This window comes from Puma concolor, chromosome B2, assembly GCF_028749965.1.
Source record: "Puma concolor isolate L17-30 chromosome B2, mPumCon1.1.hap2, whole genome shotgun sequence".
NCBI lineage: Eukaryota > Metazoa > Chordata > Mammalia > Carnivora > Felidae > Puma > Puma concolor.
The window spans coordinates 135,906,218-135,924,087 of NC_141671.1; the positions used below are offsets into that span (position 1 = coordinate 135,906,218).

Here is a 17,870-nt window from a genome sequence, read left to right on the forward strand (position 1 = left end):
GGCATCCATCCATTGATTTCAACCAGAAAATATCCATTTATCACAGACACAGACACTATTTTTAATTGCTTCAGTGTAAAAAAATATTATGTTGAGTGTTGGCAATTGTGTAAGGAAATAGGCACTCTTTTTATACAACTTGTGAGCTTTAAAAGTAATACAGTGTCGGGGCGCCTGGGTGGCTCAGTTGGTTGAGCGACTGACTTCGGCTCAGGTCATGATCTCGCAGTTCGTGGGTTCGAGCCCCGCGTCAAGCTCTGTGCTGACAGCTTAGGGCCTGGAGCCTGCTTCAGATTCTGTGGCTCCCCCTCTCTCTACCCCTCCCCTGCTCATGCTCTGTGTCTCTCTGTCTCTCAATAATAAATAAACGTTAAAAAAAAAAAAAGTAACACTGTTTTCATCTGACCAAATTTTTAATATCTATCCAAGGACTTTAAGCTATGTCCATCTTCTAATTGTTTTTCTGAAAAGAAGAATGTGTTAGATGTGTTAGAAATTTGACAATGAAGTTCATCAGAGTATTGTTTATGATCTTGAAAAATTGGAAACATTCCACTGTCTAATGATTCAAGGCATTAAGAAAACTAGGGTATATTTCTGTGAATACTACTGAATCCTTAATATATTGTAGTTGTTGGCTGTTTGTTGACATAAGAAAATTGTTCAAAATTTAAAAAGCAGATTTTAGAACTGTTTGAACAGTATCCATTGAGGGCTCCACAGTTTCTCTAAAGGAAACTTTCAGAGGCAGCGGTGTGGCTCAGAGGGTAGCGGCTGGAATCAGGCCCTTTGTTTCTACAACTGTGTGTTCATGTGAGGGGGGCGTGGGGACCCTGGTAGTGACTGTGGGAGATAGGGCAGCTAACGATCACAAAGTCACACTTTTTTTATAAAAAGCAAACAAAACATAGAAACCTAAGGGTATGTAGTGTGTGTGGGGGGGGTGTGCACGCGTGCATGCACGTGTGTGTGTCAAGAGCATAAAAACCAAAATACGACAAATTTTTTGAGTGTGGGAGGGTTCAGGTGATTTCTTTTTCTCCTTCTGTATCTGCATTTTCCACATTTTGTAATTGAAAGCGTATCACATGTAATCAGAAATAAACATTTACTGAAATACAGACGAATAGGACAGTGGCCCTGGTCTCCTCAGTGATACGCTGGTTACCATATACTTGGCTGAGTCCTGTCAGTGTGTGTGCTCTCAGCCACCCAGGTTCTAGAAGAAGAGGAAAGCCAGGAGGGCTTTCCAAGGGAGATGACCTATGGACTGAATATTGAAGGATGGGTAGGAGGAGATGGGGTGGGCAGAGATATTCCCAGAAAAGGAATCTGCCAGTGCGAAGGTGTGCAGGCACATGCGAGATGGAATATTAGAGATGCTCTGAGGGGGTCGAAGGATGAGAACCAGACGCTATGAGAGGCCTTTCCATGTAGTATCTGCATCCATATCCACAGTAGCTGGGGCAGGGCAGGGCTCTAGCCCTGCGACGTCCCACACTCCACAGGAAGGCCTTTGGACTCTGCCCTGAGGACCTAACGAACCATTCCTTAGGATGGGAGACTGATGCTCAAATCTGCTCTCAGCAAATTGGCACACTTCCCGCGCACTAAGTACATCCAAGCCCACCACCCAGTGGGCAGGATCAGCCATGCCCTTCCTTCATGAAGCTTCTTCCCTGGTTTCCAACTGAACTGCCTTCCACCAAGAAGCTTCCCAGGGTGGCCTGGCCCAGCCTCGTCTCTCAAATATCCCACAGTTGACTCAGATCCCACAGCAGGGGCTGGGAACAACAGGGCCGGAGAGTCTAAACTTCTCGTTCCACATCGATGACACACACGTTTGCCGAGGACCCACTGTGGGTGGGGCGTGCACTGGGCACCGCGAGTGTAAGGAGGGAGAACAGACACGGCCCCTGTGGACTTTCCCGTCTTCTACAGGACGAGCGGTCTCGGATGCCCATGTAGTGCCCAACATGGAGGACCTCCATAAAGACCTGAATCCTCCTTGGAGAGTCGTATCAGTGACAGCTAATGGGGGGGGAGGGGGCACAGGAGGACCAGGCCACCAAGAGGATGGGCAGGGATGCGTCCTTCCCCCACCCTCCTCACAGAACCTGGTGCAGTCAGGGCCCGGCTTCCTGTGCATCTCACAGGACATCCAGAGCTGCCGACCAGGCTCTAGGCCTCACACTCAGGATCTCCTTTGGAGGCTGATCACCGCCTGTTTTATAAATCGGAGAAATTAAGAAACGTGCCCAAGCAGACGCTGTTCACGGGTGACATGAAGGGGCCCTGAGCCTACCTCTGACCGGGTTCAGAGTTCCAGCTCCTAATTCGGCTCAGAATCTTCTCTGTGTCTGAACAGCCTGTTCAGACCCAGCCCCAAATGTGGGCCACATCATTAGTTTTCACATGTTTTCTTTGCCGTTGCTATTTACATAGCCCCTACAACAGCAGTTTGGTAGAATTAAAATTGGTCTTGTTTGGATTCCAATCAGCAATAGACTGCAGATGTCATAAGCACTTACTGAGCTCCACTTGTAGGTTGTACAGACACAAAGGTTTTTTTAAATATTTATTTTGAGAGAGAGAGAGAGAGAGAGAGAGGGAATGAATGAATGGCAGAGAGGAAGGGAGATAGAGAATTCCAAGCAGGCTCTGTGCTGCCAGCGCAGAGCCCAATGCGGGGCTCGATCACACAAACCAAAGATCATGACCTGAGCCGAAATCCAGAGGCGGATGCTTAGCCAACTGAGTCACCCAGGCGCCCCCCCACACACACAAATTTTAAAACAACACTTTAAGATCGATGTTACTGGATCAAATGTGCATGGAGGAACACTAAGACCCAGAGATGTGAAGTGATTTGCTGGAGGACCTGGAAATTCAACTAGGTCTAGTTGTTGAATTGTTCCAGGTTGTTCTAGCTCCAAAGGCCTTCGGCTTTCCTCTTCCCTCTACCCCGCTCCCATGGGGCATGTGCATTTTCTTAGTTTGCACCAAGCAGCAAGGAAATTCAGCCGAGGGTTTCTCCTGACAGTTTTAAGGAACTCTAAGCAGAACATTGCGTGCAACGTGGTTGGCGGTCTCGGGTGAAGAAGGCTGACGTGCACGTTGGAGGTGCAGGAGCCAAACCATGAAGTTTCAGATTCTGCCTCTGCCGGGAAACGAGGTCAAATGGGTAAAGATTAGCCCAGTGCCTGGGAATTACGAGCACACCGTAAACACGGGTGTCAGAAACACGATGTCGCAAAAGCACCCGCCACAGTGGGTGGCACGGGTGGACCCTTAGGAGGCAGCGGGGGAGGGGGTGTCGGTGAGTGTATGGGCAGAGCGAGGCAGTATGGGGAAGGTGCAGCAAACCCTCATGGGGAGAGAGAATGGGAAATCCCTTTAGGGGTTGGAGGAGACACTTCCGAGGAGAAAATTGGGGGAGAGGGGATTCATGCAGCTCTTGTTGAAGGGCGAGAGACGCCAAAGGGGCAAAGCGAAGGACAGACACCCAGGACAAAGAGATAGATGGGGTTCTGGTGGTCTGTGGCACTGGCTAGGACCTCTGCTGCGTGGTAAAAGGGTGTGTGTGTGTGTGTGTGTGTGTGTGTGTGTGTGTGTGTGCGCGCGCGCGAGCACGTGAAATGTCCTACCAAGCGAGGTAACCTTGCATAATACATACATACAGGCCCAACAAGGAGAGAGGCACCTTGGACTGGGGACAGCTCAGACTGCCCAGAGGGAACACGTGACTTACCCAAGTGGCTGAATTTACTCCTGAAAGACAGACATGACTTGTAACCCACGTCGTAGACTCCACCTGGGTTTTCAGTCCTGTCTTGTTCAGATGATATTCTGTTTAAGTAACAGCATGTGCCCGTCACTCCCCAGACACCCCTGAGAAAATTAAATGATCATCTTGTGACACAGTCCCCGTGCACACATTTCTAGAAGACCAGAGAACCCCAGCTGCTCTGAAATGATTATTGAAACAATTGGGTAAGACCGTTTTAGAAGCATCACCGGACAGGAAATACCTCTCCTACATTGACTGGGGTAGTTAAAATAGAAAAAGGAGTGGGGACAGATAGAAAGTGACAAGTCCAGAAGAAAACCAAAATCACAAGTTTTAATTCAGTAATTTCAAAAATAGCCATTGGAAGGTGTCTATTTTCAATCGAGACTACTCCCTTCAGGGGATGTTTGGAGGAGTATCTGCGAAAGAGATCTTTTTTAAGTTCAGTCACTTGTAAGGGTTAGTCCTTGTCCCGGATTTGCTCAGATTCCCGCGTCCTTTTTTTTCTTTCTCTGGAATTCCATAGACAGTAATTAAGGAACTGGAGGCCAGCGGGAGGTCAGGGAGCCTTCGTCAGTGAAAACAGGGATTGTTTGCCACGTACAACACTCCCTTTTTTCCTTGTGGTGAATAGGAGATTTGCTTAGAGCTGATGACTTATGCCTTTCTTACAAGTTATGCAGTTAGCAAGTAACTGGGGAATCAGTCAGCAGGCAGAAAGCAGCTAATTGAACCCAGTGTCTTCACTTTCTCCTCCTTCGGATGCTAAGCCGTGCTGGTGGCGCCTGTCTGATCATGTAACTCCAAAGGAACATGTTTGAGGAGTGCCTGATCCTCACTTTGAGATCACAGAGTTGACGGAACAGGAGTGAAGACGCGCTCAACGTGGGGAGGGGGCGGGGGGGACCAGACGTGCTCGAAATTGCCCCTTAAGCCTGCTAAATGCCGAAGCCGGTAAGTTCGCTGGATGTGTTTAACGTGAAAGGGAAAATGTGCTTTCTGTCCCTGCAAGGAAAAGCTTTTTTGACTGCTCCCGGCTAGGATGCTTTCCTCTTTTCTGTTCAGCTTCTTCGAGATTTGTCCTCCTTCCCTTCTTTCCTTCCCTGCTGTGGAACCCCGAGCCTTCTTTCCCAGCACGCTCACCCAATAAGGCATAGCTTTGGGGGGAGAATAGGGGATTTTAATCTGAGAATAAAGGGATTCTCAAGAGACTGAGTGTACGTGGTTGGAGCCCAGTTGTCATCGTGGAGGCTTTCAGTGCGGAGGACTGGACTGCAGACTGCCTTGCCTGATGCAGCTTTTCATAATGCTGCAGCCGACCCGCTTCCTTCCCTTACGGTTAACGCCGCTGGCAGTGCAGACCTGGGAAATGGAAGCGTCTCTGTTTGATTCTGCACCCAGTCGACCAGAAACTGCTGTGTGAATTTCGCAAGCAAAAAACGTTTCCGATTTCAGACTATTTCAGAAATGCTTAAATATGTTATAGCGGGGTGTGTGTGTGTCTGTGTGTGTGTCTCCAGGGGAGATAAACTGACTTAGTCTGGCTGCTAATTGCAACAGTGGGCTGGGTGTCGAGAGAGCCGGGGAAGCAAGCTGAGCGTTGTTTCTGCAAAAGGCACAGTCGTAATCCTGCGCTCACCCTGGGCTCCAGCAGCCCCCAGAGGGACTCCGGTGGCTCCTTGCGAGTTCAGTTTAACTTTTATTAGGGAACAGTGCTCCCGCGCCTGCAACACTGTGCCGCGCAGCTTTTGGAAAGCATTTGTCACAGCGCACCTTAGCTGCTAGAACCGTTTGTTGGGGGGGGGGGGGGGAGGTGGCCGTGAAGTATCTGTTACCCACCTGCAGGGACGGGCTGGAGAGCGCGGGATGCTGCCGTTCCGTTTGCTCGACTCACACACTTTTCTGTCTACAGATGCTATTAATTGTGTTCCCTTTTTTTCCGATCCTTCTCTGCGTAGCTGTGTTATGAAAAGTCCTCCACGCTGGCCCCATGTCTTTCCTATTAGAACATTGCAGATGTGTCAAGGATGCACATGTTCCAAAAGAAGCTGAGAAGGAAGGAGGCTCCACCCTCCTTGGCCTGCCAAGTGGGCCCCATAGGCCCCTCATTCAGCGCCCTGGCAGGCGAATGGTGCACTATCTCTTTAAAGCAGCTCTAGTTTTGTGCCTTGGCTTGGTCAATTTGTTATGGTTTAAAACTGTGGAGCCAGCTGTCTGTAATCTGATGTAATGTTGCCATGGAAACCAGCAATGAAACACTTAAGCATTCACCACAGAATTACTACATATAGCATTAGCCAAAGTAATTAAAAGTTGAGCCATATGGGCTTTCTGGTGGAAAAATCTGCAATAGAGAGGCTTGGAAATCAAATGTTTCTATTTACAATAACGTAAATCCACTCTTCCACCTCCTTTGGTAGAATAAATTAATTGCCTTTTTCTGCTAACGTTGGGAGGTGAGGAGTTTTATACAGATGATTGCGTTTTCACGCTCTCATTTAGAAGACGAGCAAATTAAAGTTTATTTCAGTACTGTGACCTGGGGCCGGGCAGGGAGAGGAGGAGATACCACCTCGTGTTACAAGGTGCATAAACATATACTGCTATTTTTTACGTTAGTTGATTTAAAACCTGTTCTCTAGTAGTTCTGTTTAATTCTAGGGGTCTGTTTCTTGGAACCAACTATTCATTTTATATGTACTGCAGATTTCCTTCTATGAGAGTTCCTCCAGGTGCACAGATTTCTTTTAAATGTGTGCACACGCGTGCATACACAGATACGGTTAAATGGTTGTTTTTTTTGTTTTTTTTTTTTTTAATTTTCACACCCTCATCTCTGGGGGTGTAATTTCTGAATAAAAAGACACAAGTTATTTTCAGCATTTGGAAAGTGGCATATGCTTATTTAAAAGGAGAGACCTGAAATGAGGAATTTAACTTTATTTAACAGTTTAAATGAAATGCATGCCTTATACACAGTCTATGTTAAAACAGCTGGAGGGAAATTTTTAAAAGCAAATATTTCACAAACTCCTTTTCCTCTGGACTCAGGAGGAAGCGAGAAGTCAACACCTCTCCATCAATAAAATGCATCCTTGGGATACACTGTTCAACTCCAGTGACTTCTAGGCTGACTCATGGGGGATTTTCTATTTAAAAAAAAAAATAATAAAGCATAAAGACAGAAATAGATGACATTTTTCTTCACGTAAATTGTGCTGCATCTATCTGGTTTAGTGTCCAAAGCACGATAATGAGAAGTGACTGGTTGTTGTGATTTGTGATCTGTCAATGGCAAACACCTCTAAAATATTCACAATTTTTTTTTTAGAAAAATAAAAATAACATTAGTTCAAAGTTCTAAAGAGCTCCTGTTTCTCAAATCTAGACGGAACATGTGAAAGCAATTAAATAAGTACCTGGAATATGTTATTTTTCACCCCAGTGAATCACGGGGGAGGAAAGTAGGACTCACGGAGGAGGTTTTTGCCTTTAATTCTGTTGCCCTGATTTAGCAATTCTGATTTCTCTCTCAAAAGTTCCCTCTGATGGCACGTTTCCTGCATATTTGTGGAATGCACAGGCATACCCCTCCCCCTCGCCACCATCAGCAGCCCTCAAGCTAGGGACAAGGTATACATACAAAACTAATTTTCATTCTGTAACATAGCGTCCCGTATCTTTGTTCATTTCATTTATACTCACTTCAGAATTTTTAAAATTTTATTTGTCATGTATTTTTAATTTTTTTTTTAATGTTTATTTATTTTTGAGAGACAGAGTGTGAGCAGGGGAGGGGCAGAGAGAGAGACACAGAATCAGAAGCAGGCCCTAGGATGTCAGCACAGAGCCGACGTGGGGCTCGAACTCACAAACTGTGAGATCATGACCTGAGCCGAAGTGGGACACATAACCGACTGAGCCACCCAGGCGCCCCTATTTGTTATTTATTTTGAGAGAGAGAGAGAGAGAGAGAGTGTACAAGCAAGGGGGGGGGGGAGCGGACAGAGAGAGAGGGCTCTCGCCATCAGTGCAGAGCCCGACATGGGGCTTGATCCCACAAACCGTGAGATCACAACCTGAGCTGAAATTAAGAGTCGGACCCTTAACCAACTAAGCCACCTGGGCACCCATTAACTTTGGAATTTTTTAATACGAGAGTGACAGACATGTTCTAGATTTGTCCCACTATAATCTAATGTTGGTTCTTCTTCTATTGGAATTGCTTAGTTTTAGAGAGCCATCAAAAAGGCAGAATAGTTTCAGTGTGAATGTGTAATCCCGTGCCCTAGGGTTCTGTTCGGGTGCTGATGACCCAGCATGAGGGTTAACCAAGTTTCTCATTTTTCTGGTTGACCACTGACCACTTCATCACATATCAACAGTTCAACCAAGCAAAAATGAAAATTCATACCATTCAATACTGACTGTTATGTAGCAGAAGCTGTACTTACTTACTAGTTCATTTTAGTTTTGTTACATTTTAAGTTTTAGGCCAAACACATTAGGCCGAATGGCCAGCATGCAATGTATATGTAGCCTCCTTCCCCACCCCCCATTACCTGGGGGTCCAATTCGCATTCTTCATCATCAGGTAAGCAGTAGTTCACTTTAATGCTGAGATGGATAGGTAACACTTTAGGAATTACAGAGAAATTGGATACAGTTCACAGAAGGGAAGCCTGAGAAACACCCCTGTCTTGATGACTCACCATTTATGGGTTACAATAATTATTCTTCAGTGGGTGAATGGTTTGCTTACAGTTGTGCAGAGAGAAAGTACAATGGCCTTATGCTGGGAGCCCCAGGGGGAGGACAGAGGCCAGGAAATGGGTTGTATTTATCGCTTACGTAGTGCCATAGTGCCACAGAAATATTTGTGGCCTCCCGACATGCTGCACCGTTTTTCTGCCCAAGTAATTCACAGTATCTCTACCTTGTTTACCCTTGAACTCTTCTCGGCTAACTCTTACTACGTCCCCATTTGATGGTCGATGGAGGCGGGATGATGGAGGAGGGGTGGGAATGTCTTCGTGTCAGACCAGCTCAGAGATGTGGGTTTTGTTTTGTGTGGATTGTATGAGGCGTCCCTGTCCTTACCATCTCTGTGAACTAGGTTGGAGGAAATGGAGGGAGGGCTGTTGCCAGGTCGTGCAGGATCAGCCGGGGCTGCTCGCGAGCTGCCTGGGGTAGGGGGGGCTGTGCGCTTCCGCCTCCCGGGAACGCCCGAGCACCCGGCCGGCGCAGCACGCCTTTTGGCCTGTTGGGCCAAAAGCTGCAGACTTCTCTTGCTTTTGCACATTTTGCACCGATAAAACAGAGGAAGCTGCATATTGGACGTTAGAGCTGACTTGGAAACGCAAACCTCATTTTGTTCACAAGGAAAGGATTGTTTTTCACTGGGGTCACTGCTGCGGAGGGAATTTTTTTTTCTCTCTGTAATGTTTGATACTTGAGGGAAAACAGCTGGGTTGAGCATACTCGAGTCGCTGCAAACTGAAATGGCATGCTGGGGAATATGCGCTGTGCTGTATGGCTGCAAAGGTCAGCTTTTTCCCTTGTCCCTCGTGGAGGAATGCAGGGTCTGTCCTCGCACGCCTCGCGAGCTCTCAGAAGGAGCCGGGAGAGGCCGCAGGCATGGCTGAGATGTGGCGGACTGTCCTAACAAACGCGATAGAAGGCGGCTTTTTGCTTCTCTTCCCTTTTCCTGCCCTGCTGTTTTTGATTTTGGGGGGAGGACTGGAACAAGTCAACAGAATTTTGGTTTGGAGAAGTAGTTGATGACCACGCTAAGCGGTCCTGATGGGCCAGACAGAGGAGAGCCGGGCCCAAACCACAGCAGCGGGACTGGAATTACGGGGCCAGCCTTGTGGAGAGGGCCCCGTCGGAGTTCTCCTAAGAGGACTGGGAAGTAACTGAGACAAGCGCAGGGCATGCTGGGCAGGGGCCTGATGCTCCGGTGAATCAGGCCTCAGGATGGTACGTGGAGCTTCGCGAACCTGTTGGGCCAATGAGCTGGCGCCCCAGGTTCAGCTGCACAACTGCCCAAGTTCAGACTGGAGGGGAGGCCGGGCTGTACCCAGCTGCCAGAGCAGAGCCCTGGGGCAATTACCTGATTAACTTTTCCCTTTGTTTCTTTGCCAGTCAAGAGAACAATCGGATGATGAGACTGAGGAGTCGGTGAAGTTTAAGAGATTACACAAGCTGGTCAGCTCCACTCGCAGAGTGAGAAAGAAACTAATCAGGGTGGAAGAAATGAAAAAGCCCAGCACCGAAGGTAAACACGCAAGCTCGCGCGCACACGCGCGCGCACACACACACGCACACACACACACACACACACACACACACTCCGCCCTGCTTATTCCAAAGTAGATCAGCTGGGATCAGCTTTTCAGTAGAAAAAGGGTATGATTTCAAGTGGAAAACGGATTGCATTCTGGCTGAGGCTGGCGGAGAGCGCTTTGGGTGTGCGCGTTAGCTGGGCATTGCTCAGCATGTACGGATCCTGGCATCCGGCATGTCGGGAGCTTAGTCATTTCAGTGTTACAGCAACGCGGGATGGCTAGTATGTGACAACGAAGTCTTCTCAAGGTGTGGCATAGCTTTCATTTTGAGCTTACATCATTCTATGTAAACTTCATTATTTAAAAAAAATTTTTAATGCTTATTTATTTTTGAGAGAGAGAGCGGGGGAGAGGCAGAGAGAAAGGGAGACACAGAATCCGAGGCAGGTTCCAGGCTCCGAGCTGTCAGCCCAGGGCCCGACACGGGGCTCGAACTCAAAACCCGCAAGATCATGACCCGAGCCAAAGTCAGACGCTCAACCGACTGAGCCACCCAGGCACCCCTTATATCAACATTATTTTATAACTTCTTCCTAGCCTCTGTGACCAAAGACTGGTGGCTCTTGCCCACGGAGTTTAGTCCAGATTTGATATATGTCCATCTCAAACAAACATCTAACAATCAAGGCACTTAATACCCTTTTTCAGATCTCTGAGGGATGATTTGTTCTTCCTGTAAACAGTCTGAAGACTCCATTCAGATTGGGCTCTAAGGACCTTTCATTCTAAGTGGATCTTAAGAGCTATCTTGCTGGCTAAGCTGCTTGTCAGATGAAGCAATAATGTCAGAAGGGGCATGAGCCTGGATTTATTGTAGTGAATAGTTAACCTTTGAAGTGTGATTATGACGATTTAAATCTCAACCATATCCGTCTCTCCTGTTGTTAGCAGTATGCATTTGCAGCATCTTGTAAAGTTCTCCCAAAAGGATGAAAGAAAAGAGTAAGATTTCCCATTTGGGAAAACAATAAGTGGACTGGAAAAAATACTGGAGAGAGTAGGTCTTATTTTTTAAAAAGCACATTACTTGTTAAAATGTCACACCTACGTCTTAAGGAATTTCAGAATTTTAACACGTAGATTTGAAAATGATCTTCCAGAAGCCTTTTGGTTGTACACTGGTAAGGTCAAGCCATGGAGGGGACTGGATTTCCCCTTATTTGCATAGATGAGGGTTTCCTGGTGTTTCTCACTGCTGTTTTTAAATTTCTGTTTGCTGTAATTATTTATCAGTTTAAATCCCCTGGAGAAATATTGAAGGTGAGGGGATTATGGGAGCGTGAAGGCAAGGGAGGAAGAGAAAGGAGGATGGGAAAGGGCGGTGGGGTGCTGGAGAGAAATGTGCTTATGGGCAATTTCATAGAGTTGTGTGGAATTCCAGGTTCCATTCGGGTGTCTTCTTGTGTGGTAATTCTGTTTGCCTCTGGGTGCAATGCTGATTTTATATTTGGATGTTTTAACACCTGCTCATCAGTGCTGGTTTTCACAATACAGAATTACAGCCTGATCTCCTCTCACTGGCAGCTCTTAATGAAATCACACACATACTGTCAGTTGGTAATAAATAGTAAGTAGACCCATATGGAATTGCTGTCATTCAACCTTGGGCACCGCGTTTTATTTTATTTTATTTTATTTTTAAATGTTTGTTTATTTTGAGAGAGAGAAAGCACAAGTGGGGGAGGGGTGGAGAGAGAGAGAGAGAGAGAGAGAGAGAGAGAGAGAGAATCTCAAGCAGGTTCTGTGCTGTCAGTGCAGAGCCTGATGTGGGGCTCAGTGTCACAAACCATGAGATCATATCATGATCTGAGCTGAACACTTAACAGACTGAGCCACCTAGGCACCCCTCGGCACCACATTTTAAAACAAACCTTGCATACTTGGCAAAATTAAATCTCAAAGATAGCCAATAGATTGGTGATTCTTGTCCATAAACGAGATGGAACGATTCACGTACCTGGTGCTGGGCCTGCCACCTGGTTGCATAGTCCTACAGAAAAGTCATTTGCATTCGGGCCGCCTTTTCCACTAGACTAACATCTGATAACAGTACAGCAATACTCTGTTTGCATATTTATGTCAGAACAGATCAGTCCAAGTATCTCTGAGAGACACGGTGGAAAAGGGGAAGAATATACCTGGAGAGGTAGCTTTGGGGTAAAAAGTAGTCATTGTATGGACTTCTAGCCCTGAACTATAATTCACCTGAGTCTGGATTAGGTTCCACAGATGAAACATGGATTAAATGAGCCTGAGTCCCAATTAACCTCTGGTGTCTGATGAATTGGGGAGCAAGGGTGCCATTAAGTGGGCAGGTGGGTATTGCCAGCTCAGGCTGCCCACGAGACCGGACCAGACTAGACAAGAGCTCCCTCTAGCCCCTGTGGAACGGAACTCTGTGAGGCTCCTCATCGACAGAAGAGCTGGTTCTTGGCCCTTGAATCTGCAAAGCAGGAAAGATTCACATTCCCAATAACCCCTCCTTTGCCACCTCTGGACCTTCAAAGAGTTGAGCCTTTTGGCTTCCCACATGTCTGTGCCAATGCTAAGTTTTCTGAAGGATAATTAACCTTTACTGAGAGCATTCTGTGTGCCAGCCACTTGCCTAAACACTTTAGATTTTGTGTTTCTTTTAATATGTCATCCCCAGAATAGCCACCAGAGGCAGGCATTCATACCACCCTCGTTTCACAAATGAGGGCACTGACCCGCCAGGAGGTTAAATAATTCACTCAAGGTCACTGAGCCTGCTGGCAGAAGGCCCGGAATTAAGTCCGGGCAGCCTGGGTCTTCACTCTGTTCCCACCCCTTCCCCACCGCCCCCTGGCTCTGGAGTCCTGGGAGAGCCACGAGAGTTCCGTCTCTCACCTGGTCTCACCCATGTAACTGAGTTTCAGGTCCTCCTCCAGGGCATGGATGACCCTAGACAGTATTAAATCGTAGGCCAGGTCAGTGCCCTCCATTGGCCCGTTTCTGTGCTTTTTCCCCTAGAGCTGATACGCACCTACCTTCCATCATTGTTCCAGCTTATCTGTAACCCAATAATGAATGAATCATTAGCTTTCATTCAGTGCTTTTTACCTTACAGAGCACCTTTACGTATTTCACTTAATTTTATCCTTAAAAAAAAAAATTAAAGTTATTTAAGAAAGAGAGCAGTGGAGGGGCAGAGAGAGAGAGGGGGAGAGAGAGACTCCCAAGCAGGCTCCACACTGTCAGCACAGAGCCTGATGAGGGGCCCGATCTCACAAGATCATGACCTGAGCTGAGATCAAGAGTCAGACACTTAACTGACCGAGCCACCCAGGCGCCCCTAATTTCATCCTCGTAACAGCCTTGCAGCAGATAGTTCTGATAGGTAGACATTATTACAGGCGAGGAGACAGGCTCAGAGCGATGAAATAATTGCCCAAGGTCAGGGAGATGGTGAGTGGCAGAGACAGAGCTGGAATCTTGGCATTAAGTCACCCCAAATCCTACCCCTGTTAAAATCACCTTCCTTCCATATTCTGATCTCAGCTGACTAGGAGAGATAAAGGTCGCTATGTGAAACAGGTCACACCAAATGATGATGGGGTCAGTGCACGCTGACTGTCATTCTCCCCATTAAATAGTTGTACTTGGAGGCCCCAGAAGGAGAGAAGCAGGCCTGTAAACCCCAGGAATCAAGTGAAGGCTGGGATTTCAGGTCTCGGGTCAGACACAGACGGAAGAACGTACCCTATGCTAGGCCTGCCCTCGGCACACAGCATTTGCCCCATTTCCCTCCAAGCTCCTTACCAAATGCAGGCTTTTCAGGATCAGGATGCAGAGCTCTACAGGTCATGGACATGTGTGCACCGGCTGGTTCCAGACTCAGATGTGTCATGGAAGTATTGGAATCTCTGATGACAAACCTAAACACAGAGTCCAGAACGTTTCCAGACCACTGTTGGGCGACAGATTGTTAAAATTTCCAGTAGACGCACCTGAATTCCCCGAGTCCCCTTCGGACTGTGGGTAGATCAGGGCCTTGTGCACCTCCGTGGGCACCTGGGCGAAATGCAAAGCCGTGATCTGTGATCTGGACACTTCTATAGAGAAGTCCAGTGCCGGTCTGCCTCTGCCACCAGGCTGTACCTCTCCTCTCAGCCCTGTCACTTCTTCCTGCGAGCAGAGGGTGGATCGCATCTAGAAGAGGTGGCCGTTTTTACTTCTAACAACAGAAGGGCCCTTGGTCTCCATACCTTATTAGTCAGGGGTCCTGAGGAAAGAGCGGGAAACTTTCACAGTATTTGCACATTGCCTCTGGTCTGGCAAATTCCTGCCAGAGCTCGATTATACTCCGCTTTTAAATACTCATGAAAGGGGGTGCCTGGGTGGCTCAGTCGGTTAAGCGTCCGCCTCTTCATTTGGGCTCAGGTCACGATCTCACAGTTGATGAGTTCAAGCCCTGAGTCGTGATGGCTCTGTGCTGGTGGTGTGGAGCCTGCTTCCGATTCTCTCTCTCTCCCCCCCTCCCTCTCTCTGCCTCTCTCCTGCTTCTGCTCTCTCTCAAAATAAATAAATAAATTTTTTTTTAAAAACAACAACTCTCATGAAAGATCCGAGAATAATCCTTCAGGGAATACATTTGTGCTGCAGATTATGGAGAACTTTGGACTGGACACAGTTCTGAATCTCCCTCCCCACCACTGTCTCCTTGACGTAAAAATCTATCTTGAGGGGCGCCTGGGTGGCGCAGTCGGTTAAGCGTCCGACTTCAGCCAGGTCACGATCTCGCGGTCCCTGAGTTCGAGCCCCGCGTCAGGCTCTGGGCTGATGGCTCAGAGCCTGGAGCCTGTTTCCGATTCTGTGTCTCCCTCTCTCTCTGCCCCTCCCCTGTTCCTGCTCTGTCTCTCTCTGTCCCAAAAATAAATAAACGTTGGGAAAAAAAAAAAAATTAAAAAAAAAAAAATCTATCTTGAGTCGTACTTAACAGCAGCGATTCTGTTTTTCTTTATACTTGTAATAATAACTCCCATCAGCTGGAAAAGGAAGAAACCTTTAGAATTTTAAGAGGCTGATACCAATCTTTTCATCCTTCCCCTCTCCGAAGCGAGCAGTTCTCTCTGACATTTAACCACACACTGGCACCCGCATCCCAGCTGGTATATTTAGGGCCATCCCTCTGTTCCAAGGAACTTTTTATTTTTTCCTCTTCACAGTTCAGCTGGTGGAAAGCAGCAGTTCTCAAACGGTTCCTTATAATTAAAGGGACCCAGCCAGTTAGGATCCCTACACCCACAGTTTGACCTACTTCTTTTTCACATCTGTTCACATAACACACGCAGAAAAGAACTCTGTTTTCCTGCCAGTCGGTCCAAACCTTTCCACTGGGCTTCGGAGGGCTTGGCTCAATACCTTGCTCCAGGGGAGGCTTCAAGAGCTGGAATCCTTGAAACAGAGTGGAACACTCGATGAGGCTGCCTGCGTGTCCGGGCCCTTAAATGCCCTTGCTGCTTCCCAGCAGGGCCAGTGGATGGCAATGCCTGGCTGGAACCACCCAGTTCCCTAACTTTGCTGTGTTTGGCTTGTCAACTGGGGACCGTTTGTGAGTTGCGTTCGCACGCTGTAACCCCGTATGGTGTTTCTGCACCCAGGCTGCCTTGGTGATTTAATTACTTAAATGGCACATGTACCAAGGGAAAAAAAAAAAAAAAATCACTGTCAGCCACGTGGCATTCATCACACTCTGACAGTGAAATCCCAACCGGACTCAACAGAAGGCCTTTCAGAAGGGGGAAAGATCCTGATTCCTAGCTTCTGAGGATCTCTCCCACAGCCTGGGGAGGGTAATCAGATTGGGGGGGGGGGGGGGGTGGGATTAATTATCTTTAAATGCTAAGGGCTATGGAATATCATGATAATGACTGGCTTGGGTTTTCCCAGTGGCATTTTTACTAGATTTCTTCAGGGGTTTGTTCTACAAAGATACTGTAAAGAAGGAGAAGAAAATACACCCAACACCTTCTAACATTAAGCTTGTGAAGCCCTACATTTGCACAGTTTGTTATTGTTTATATGCATTCATTTAAGTGGGAGCTGGGCTTAGGAAGAGGGTAAGTGATATGGGGAGGGGATCACTGTGGTTTCTGTGACGATTGGCTTATTTTTTGTAGGGCGGGGCTGTAACGAAAGAAATACCTGTGAGGGAATGGAGAAGTATGTTTACAAGAGACCATGAACATCTCTGTGTTGATTTCCCTCCAGGCGGGGAGGAGCATGTGTTTGAGAATTCCCCAGTTCTGGATGAGAGGTCCGCCCTTTATTCTGGAGTACACAAGAAGCCATTTTTCTTTGATGGCTCTCCTGAGAAACCTCCAGAAGATGATTCAGACTCTCTCACCACTTCTCCATCATCCAGCAGCCTGGATACCTGGGGAGCCGGCCGGAAGTTGGTCAAAACCTTCAGCAAAGGAGAGAGTCGGGGCCTGATTAAGCCCCCCAAGAAGATGGGGACGTTCTTCTCCTACCCAGAAGAAGAAAAGGCCCAGAAGGTCTCCCGCTCCCTAACTGAGGGGGAGATGAAGAAGGGTCTCGGGTCCCTGAGCCATGGGGTAAGTACGGATGGTGTTTGCTTCTATGACCACCAGCGACGTAGGCACCACCTTCTAGTGTCCCTGGAGGAGGTTCAGAGTGTCCGGAAGCAAATCCGCCTGAAGAAAATGGATACTAATTATTCATGTTCCAGAGCTTTTCTCTGCCAGCGTCCCTCCAGAAAAGGAGTCAACAGTGTGACCTGTGACCTGCTCCGGCAGAAACCCAAAGGGGGAGGGAGCTGCGGCATCCCCAGCAGGAGGGCGCGCGGGCGCCCCTCGGTCAGCGAGTTCAATATCACCTACGTGGTGGAGCGGAGCCTGTACAGCCACCTGAACCTGACCCAGCTAGTGCGGCCTGCCTCGGACAGGACCCTGAGCAAGGCCGAGAGACAGGACCTCAGGCGGTGCCTGCTGGAGGAGGATGAGGAGACCAAGAGGAAGTGGGCCGCCACGGTCGACCGCTGTACTAAAAGGGTTCTCTTGAGAATCCACCAGAAGTCCGTGAGTCACAAAGATGGTCACCAGGACGGCCTTGTCATTTCTGTGATGTGCAGTCAAGCGTTATGGCCTTTCTTCCGGGGAACCTGGCGTCTTCCCCTCTCTTCTCCTAACTTCATGACTTTCGGCCATCACCTCAAATTTCTAACCCTGCTTTCTTTTAGTAATGGCTTCTTCTTTTCCACTCGTCCTCTTGCCCGTTGAAGCTCTTTGGCTTTTAATTAAGACCAAACACTGAAGATGATCCAGAGAAGGGCTTTCGGAGTCCAGGGGTGGGGTTTGGCCTCCTTCTAGGCTGGTTGGTTCCCAGCCATCACGTCACTTGACCTCAAAGAATCTGATTCAGAACAGAAGGACATTTTGCCCTTAAACGAGTTGCTTATTCTTTCATTTAATTAAAACCATAGAAACTGGCTCAATGAAAGATTGCCATCAACAGAATCACCGATTTGGTGATTTGAAAACATTCATAAAGTACATTTCTCTTATTAGTAGTGCCAACCAGAAAGTTCTTAAATGGAAAGGGGGGAAAAATATTCGAGCTCTTTTGTTTTACTTAAATCTGTTGGATGTTCTATCTTAAACAGGAGGGTGGACCTTCAGAAACGTCTTCCCCTGCCCCATAGATTCTTCTGTACGTAGCAAGCAATGAAACACTTACTTTCAGAAATGTTT

At 47.6% G+C, this 17,870-nt stretch overlaps 1 protein-coding gene and 1 long non-coding RNA gene across 12 annotated transcripts in view; one reads left to right on the forward strand and one right to left on the reverse strand.

The window, feature by feature from the left end:
- SASH1 (SAM and SH3 domain containing 1) overlaps positions 1 to 17,870 on the forward strand; it is a 336,056-nt gene that overhangs the window by 277,999 nt on the left and 40,187 nt on the right. For 7 of the 11 annotated variants that reach the window (XM_086708085.1, XM_086708087.1, XM_086708086.1 and 4 more), the window contains 2 exons: positions 9,935 to 10,067; positions 16,369 to 17,198. In XM_086708085.1, the coding sequence (XP_086564211.1) occupies positions 9,935 to 10,067; positions 16,369 to 17,198 (963 nt within the window). Of the gene's footprint in view, positions 1 to 1,014; positions 4,745 to 9,388; positions 9,770 to 9,934; positions 10,068 to 16,368; positions 17,199 to 17,870 lie in introns of those variants that run through there. The other 4 variants (XM_086708092.1, XM_086708094.1, XM_086708093.1 and 1 more) reach the window with 4 other exon arrangements.
- Positions 4,105 to 5,950, reverse strand: LOC147581280 (uncharacterized). The gene is made up of 2 exons (XR_015251633.1): positions 5,630 to 5,950; positions 4,105 to 5,152 (listed from the first exon to the last, which is right to left on the reverse strand). It is a non-coding gene; the product is annotated as an uncharacterized LOC147581280 (long non-coding RNA).